The 7,003-nt window shown below is 47.0% G+C and overlaps 1 protein-coding gene across 1 annotated transcript in view; it reads right to left on the bottom strand.

The window, feature by feature from the left end:
- Nucleotides 1-591: 591 nt before the first annotated feature.
- The window catches only part of LOC135811819 (uncharacterized), an 8,428-nt gene continuing 2,016 nt past the window's right edge, over nucleotides 592-7,003 (bottom strand). The window contains exons 2-4 of the mRNA XM_065325065.1: nucleotides 4,429-4,755; nucleotides 2,638-3,741; nucleotides 592-1,749 (exon numbers count right to left, since the gene is read on the bottom strand). Coding sequence (XP_065181137.1) covers nucleotides 1,501-1,749; nucleotides 2,638-3,741; nucleotides 4,429-4,755 — 1,680 coding nt within the window. The 3' untranslated portion in view covers nucleotides 592-1,500. The remainder of the gene's footprint in view (nucleotides 1,750-2,637; nucleotides 3,742-4,428; nucleotides 4,756-7,003) is intronic.

Genomic DNA, 7,003 nt, shown 5'->3' with positions numbered 1-7,003 from the left:
AACTGACTCTTGCGCTATGATACGCGTCGCCTATGATAACCCTCAGAATTTCCCACCTTGCTCCCCCTTATGTTCTGGCTGCCCGTTTTGGATCCATCAGTTGCCTGATGATCGTAGTAATACGTGAAACTCAGAGTTGTACCTAAGCTTCCAATCTCGTTCTTGTGTAAAAGTAATGATATGCATGTACAATATCCATACATCTTCACCACACTCTCTAAACGGTCCCTGGGCTGCACAAATCATTACAAGAAAAAGAGACAATCATTGCAATTTTCGGGCAAGGCCCATCTTCAGCCCATCTTCAGGAATGGCGTATAGTGGATGGCTACAGTGGAGTGTCCGCATTTTGAGAAATGGATGTACAATGTGATGTGAATGATGCCAATCACGTCTTCAAAAAAACCAAAACATGCTTATTGCAGAACCTCTTCCAAGGTCAAAGTACGGACCACGCAGCAGGGGACATCTACAATACAAGACTGCATGGGTACAGACAGATTGATAGTGTTCTGCCCCCTCGTCCCCGCCACACGACAACGCTCATTGCCTTCTCCCCCCTGGTCCCCGCCACACGAAAACGCTCAGATCTGTTAGCTACGTAGCTCTCACGATGCCTAGACCGGCCTTGTTTGATAGATCTCACAACAATAGACTTGTAGGGGGCGCAGAAGGAAAAAGACGAAAAGACAAGACTGAGCCAAAAAAACCATACTCGCACGTACACTTAGACCATAATATGACATATTTGAGTAATTATTTTTTAACAATAATCCACTCGATTTCAAGACAAGTGGCAGTTCCAGATTTAAAAAAAAGAAAAGATTTCAAGACAAGCACATGACCGTACAATGTTTGGACACCATCCTGCTTGATGTGCAGCAGTGACCAGCGGGGTTACAAAACAGGAAAGTACTAGACAGGTACCATCGGGATGGGGTAATGGCATAAAGACGCGTCCAGTGTGACATCAGTCGTTCGTTACAAGACATGTACAATCATGTAGATACTGGACCGTGTAGATGCACAGGACAGTGTAGGTACTGGATATTGGAAAGTGTAGATACTGGATTGTACTAGTAGATGCTGGGTAGGTATCCGGGGTAGTGGCATGACGAAACGTGCACGATGTCAAGCAGTGTACGTACTCCACCTAATGACTCTCTGGGGCAGGCTGTTGGGTTGGAAACGGAGGAAGAGACGGAACAAGTGAGAGTGTGGTTGTGTGTGTATGTGTGAGTGAGAGAGAGAGAGAGGGTGTGTGCGTGCGCCCGCGTGTGCGTTTGTGCGTACACGTGGCATGTAAGCATATGGATGTGTGCATGCGAGTGTGTGTTTGTTATGTGTACGTGCGTGTGCGTGTGTGTGTGCGTGTGTGCGGTGTGTGTGTGTGCGCGTGTGTGGTGTGTGTATGTGTGCGCGTGATTGATAGAACGACAGGGAACGAGGTTACTTGAATCGTGATATCTTCAACAAGACAATATTGGTCACCAGACATCACTAACGGATTGGCTTCCTCGACTTCAAGATATCACACAGCTCACTGTACGGGATCCAGCCAAAACTTAGCAGATACTGTGCGCCCTTCTTTGCCGTCTTGTTACTGGTTGATATGGCAACGGCGGTGGGACCGCTGTCATAGGCTGCGTAGTACCATGCGGACGCCTTGCTCCACCTTGTGACAGGGTCCAGACCAGTGAAGTTCTGCTCATAGTAGTGCTGACGGAGTCGTAGTGTTTCCAAACGTACCTGCATGTCAAGAACAAGCACGTGCATGCACACGTATGCATCCACACGTACAACAAAATCCAGATACACAGATACACAGATACACACAAACACACATACGTACACACCCACACACGCATACGTACACACACAAACTTGTAACTGTTCACTACCAGGGCTGGTCACGTGAGTCTTCCCCCAAAGAGTGGAGAGAGGTTCAAAAGGAATCTTGGAAAGATGACTCAATTGGCTATTGAACTGGCCAACGGCTGACGCCCATTGAAATCCCCAAACTCTGGGTGGACTTGGAAATGATGCTAGTTATGGGCTCACCACATCTCAGTAAGTGGGCGAGGACAATTTGCAGAAAAGGGATTGACGGCATCAAGGTATCCATCCAGAGATTCAACTGCAGTAACCCCTGCCCCCAGCGAAGGTAATACTTGCTACTACTTATGTCCATGTGTACGGACACTCACTGTTCGTGGGAAGGTGATTCACATTGACGAGAGAAACCATGGAGCGTACACGGAAATAAGGAATGGCGCGATTTGCTTATTTTGTCAGGGCTACTCAGATAACGCTGAAGACGTGCATATTCCTAGGCTTTTGGGCCGAATGAGGGATCTGAGAATGGGGTGGGGTGGGAAGGGAGTAGGGGTTGGGGTGATGGGCGACGGGGGGGGGGGGTGGGAGTGGGGACGGCGATCAAGGGGTGCTAGGTTGTTGATTGTGGTTCAGGAGATAGGTTGTGGGGTTCATTTAGTGGGGGGGGGGGAGTTAGGTAAAATATGGTACAGGGAATGGAGAGGACAGGGGGGGGGGTCAAGGGGGCTGGCTCAAATTGTTAAAAGGTACCGTGGTCATGGCAGCTGAGAGAGCAATGGTAGCATGAGCGATAACTCCTACCTGTGCCTGCACATCCTGCAGCTTCTGTCTGCGATGGTGGCGTGACGTCACCTTCACCATGTAGCCTCCAACTGCTTCAGCTTCCTTCCAGACACCATAGCGACGCATGATAGCGGCCAGCTGCTGATTGTAATCGTACAAAAGGTGCTGGGCATCGTCTAGATACTCTCCCATGCCATCGACGATCAGGGCTTCATTAATAGATAAGCCCGCTCTCTCAAACAACGGCGGTTTGTGATTGGATATGGTGCGGAACAGCTTTCCGATAACCTTTTGTGATCTGTAGGAATTCTTGCTGGTCTTCTTGAGGAAATCGGGGAACTCCTTAGGACGATGACGTATTTTCATTTCCACGACCACTCCAGTCTTGGGATAGTCGACGGCTGTTGATTGCATTTCGGCCAGCTCTCGGCAAATCGGGTCCAGGGCCTTGCGTGGCGATGTATCGGCCTTGGCTTGATGTGCGATGCAGATCTGTCCAAGTACGTCGGTTTTCATATAGTCGGTGAAGAACTTGCAGATCTTCTCGATGGTGACAGCGTGCTGTACCAGCGGTGGTGCTGTGTCGTAGTCAGCAGGCTCCACGATACGCCCGGGCAATGGCAACAATGCCGGCTCCCACGTGACAAAGTACTGATCACCGTCCAGATCGGATCCGCTGCACTCGTCCGGGTGTGGTCGTTTGCCCTTTGCCGGGAACACCAGGCAGTTAACCAGAGCGGACAGGTAGGCATTGTCGGATGGTGGTCGCACTGCATTCAGCAATCGAATATCACCCGGATGCAGACATGGGTTCTTGGCTATAGCCACGCGTCCGATGATGGGCACTACATCACCCCGTTCCGATATTTGGATGAGGACCTCGCCGTAGTCGAGAGTTTTGCTCTCATCGAGCACACCCATAAGCAGTGCCGCCTTCTCGACATTGATGTGTGCCTTGTCCTCGAGATTGAGCAGATAGTTTTGACGGTAAGCCAGAAGAAGGCCTTGCAGGTAAGGATCTCCGCCGGGGCTGATTCCTGCGGCCATCATGGCATGCATGGTGGTGGTGGTGGCGTAGACCTCCTGAAGACAATGGCTTCTTGCGATCTCCACCATAGCTGCCTGCACGGACATTTAGCCATGAGAAAGATGGCATAAAGGAACGTGATGGAGTTATACGATATTGCTAGCCTGCAATTTTGTTTTACAGAAATCTGCAGCACTTTTATCACCTTTCTTTAAGGTGGCAGACTACCCAAAAATTCGCTGAAAAATCGAATTTGTAAATTCATATTGAGTGCTACGTCAGTTGAAAGAGCATGAATAGCTGCAAATTCTCTGAAAATTGTGTCCCGATCTGACCGGCCGTTCAAGAGTTATGGCCGAAAATGTGCCCTTGCAAGGAAAGATTTTTTTGTTGCACGCTGTCATTTGTTGGCAGCACTGTATTTGAATGTGAGCAGACCGTGCGCAACTTTGTCGTATCATGGAAACACGTGAAAGTGTGCAGAATTTTGCTCCAAGTCCAAAAAATCAGGTTTTTGAGCCACGTATTGGGCTGCACGGCGGCGGGCGAAGCCCGCCGCCGTGCAGCTGGACTTTTGCCAGCACCCTCGTGACGTTGCAGATATGTGGCTTGATTATTGTAGTTGACGTTGATTTAGTGACTTTGGCAAGTTTGGGTCGTGTCAAGAAGTCAGGTAGGATTCAGTACTAGGCAGTAGTGAAACGTGAGTGGTAGTGCCATATGAAATTTATGGGTAGGCTGCCCCCTTAAAGCCCTAGACTACATTGCATCTTCTTTCTTACCTTTCGTTTTTCCGTGATTAAGTTTAACTTGCCGATCATGCCGCGCTGCAGTCCTATGAACACGTCATCCTTTATTCCGAGAGTGCTCAGCAGCAGGATGATTTCGCGATTGAGATGGCCGGGGAACCGCCGCGCTACCTGGATCACCTCCAGCTGCAGATGGCTACTCTCAAACTTGCGCATGCTCGGGCGCAGACGCAGCTTGAGATGCCGCGGCAGGTCACAGCTGACGGCCACGACGCCCTTAAACCCGGCAAAGCGGATCTGGAATGCTGCCGCCTGACCACTTGTTTTCAGCTGCGTACTTGTCAGAGCCTCCTTAGCGAACTGCACACAGATATGACACGTAAAGGACTAGGCATGGGCGGGTAATGCTAGTTATTTGCACCAATTATGCTAAAGGCAATGCTCAAAATATGAGGATATAATGCCACTTATAATGCTCACCCTACTCCATAATGCCAGTTTAAAAGTTGGAAAAGTCGATTTAAGAAGGCCATCTTGGATCAAGGCCAAAGCGCAGAAGAAACAAACTTACAAAAAGTGAGCATGCTGTCTGAAACAATCCACTGAGAAGTGAGAAGGTTGATTTGCAACGTCAAGTCTCCGGACGAAGCCGGACGGGTTCAGATGCACAATTTTCGGAACTGGACCTAGCCAGCTTCATGCATGACACTGTTGTCGACCGGCAATGCTTGTAATGCCAATTTTGCATGCGAAATGGTGTTTTAATGCCAGCATTATGCCACCTGGAAAAAAGCGACTATAATGCCAGCATAATGCTAGCATTACCCGCCCATGCCTACATAGGACTCCATTTTCTCTGTGCTGCGGTAATAAGTAGTGATGTAGGGAATATTCTAATATAAACAAATGAACGGCGAGGAGACAACAATTTGATAACCGCAATCAGTAATACATGCTGAATCGACATTTGTGTACACTTTATTCATGTAATGTAAAACTGTGGAGACAATGTGCAATAAAACGATGAAAATGTGAAGAAATGGTGTAGAGAAAATGAGGATTCAAACACGTTTTCGTACAACACTCATCAGGAATCTTCGTTGTACTAAAGGACAATGAAAACAAAATTGAACTATTATCGAAAATCAAAGTTAGAAAAATAACACTAAGAACAACAGCAGTGAAATTTACAAGTGTGAATTTTATCAATGAAAGCGAGAGCAATAACGAATGCGTGTACTAACACTAAACTTGCAACTGAAAAATGAACAAAGAAGAGAAAGGGACAAAGTGATAACAAATAGCAGCAGTACATTACACCTAGAAAATTAACGGCCAAGCTTGTCCGCACCAAACATGACACTTTACTTGAACAATTTCAACCCAATTATACTATCCTTCTATACACACAAATTAGGCTTATACAGACGCTGACAGATCGCTTCCAAAACTTTTAACTGTAGTCCATAACCATAACGACCACGGCACAATACAGTGAAAGAAGAGTCGGAATACGAATTGCAACAATCAGGACTAGCCAACAGATGATTTTACACTGAAGACTTGCTACCACGAAACCTACGCACAACACTAACATTCTCACTGGCACTCTCACGATCACTACAATCGTCGCTCTCCGACTCATTGCTCCCTTCACTGTCCGTCCCATCATCCGCTTCCTCTCCGCTCTCTCTGTTATCCCGCCTGACTTGATCCATTGAACGGGACTCGGCCGTCACCCTGCTGTCACGTCCCTCCTTGCGCCCTTGTCCGTTGAGTGCGTAGCTTCTATTGTAGTTGGCTTTTGATCGTCTTGGTCTTTCAATTGTGGCCTTGGATGGTGGATTAGTTGTGTTTGCTGTATATTGCATTGTTGGTGAAAAATTGATTTGAGTGTTTTTGGCTTGGGTTTGAAATTCTTTATTTTACACATGCATTTTTCTGATTTCTTCTCCAGTGTATAACTTATTGCATTTTAAAGCATTGTGTGAATTTGTCCGTAAAAGAGGCCTGTAAAAAAAGAGTTCTGTCCGCAGGTTGAGTAATTCAAAAGTGTGTAGATTGTAGTCTTATTTTATTCTGTAAAAACCCGGTGGTGTTGTGTGAGGTGGCCATTTTTTTAGGATTTCCTTCAATGCCTCAGGTTCTCCCTTTTCAACCCCCTTCAACTAATGAATACGTGAGAGAGTTGGAAAGGGTGTTTTTTTTAATGGAACAATTTCAGACGTCGTACTCTCGTGTATAAAAACCTGGCTGCACTGTCGGCATATCAGTCTTGTATCCCGTACTGACACAGCGTGATAAATAGAAATACCTGGTTTGAATAGAAGCCTAGGCCTGGCATCGACTTCTACAGGCGCAATCCTGAACATTTACTTCTGAAGTACTATGTAACATTAGGGTAGGTATGAACAGGTGAGAATTTCAAATGCTTCGAGAATGTGAAAAGGAGTACCGGTATTTTAGTTTCAGTCACTGACTGTGAGTGTGGCTGCATTTTCATCTTGCAGAAGGCTAGTGTCACTGTGAGTGCCTGGGAAAAGGACCTCTCCTTCACTGGAAAGATTTAGTAGACTTGTTAGATCACCTCAAAGGTTTTCAAAGTGCT

Source organism: Sycon ciliatum, chromosome 3, assembly GCF_964019385.1.
Source record: "Sycon ciliatum chromosome 3, ocSycCili1.1, whole genome shotgun sequence".
Taxonomy (NCBI): domain Eukaryota; kingdom Metazoa; phylum Porifera; class Calcarea; order Leucosolenida; family Sycettidae; genus Sycon; species Sycon ciliatum.
The sequence above is the reverse complement of the archived record's forward strand: the minus strand, read 5'-3'. Positions and strand labels throughout refer to the sequence as shown.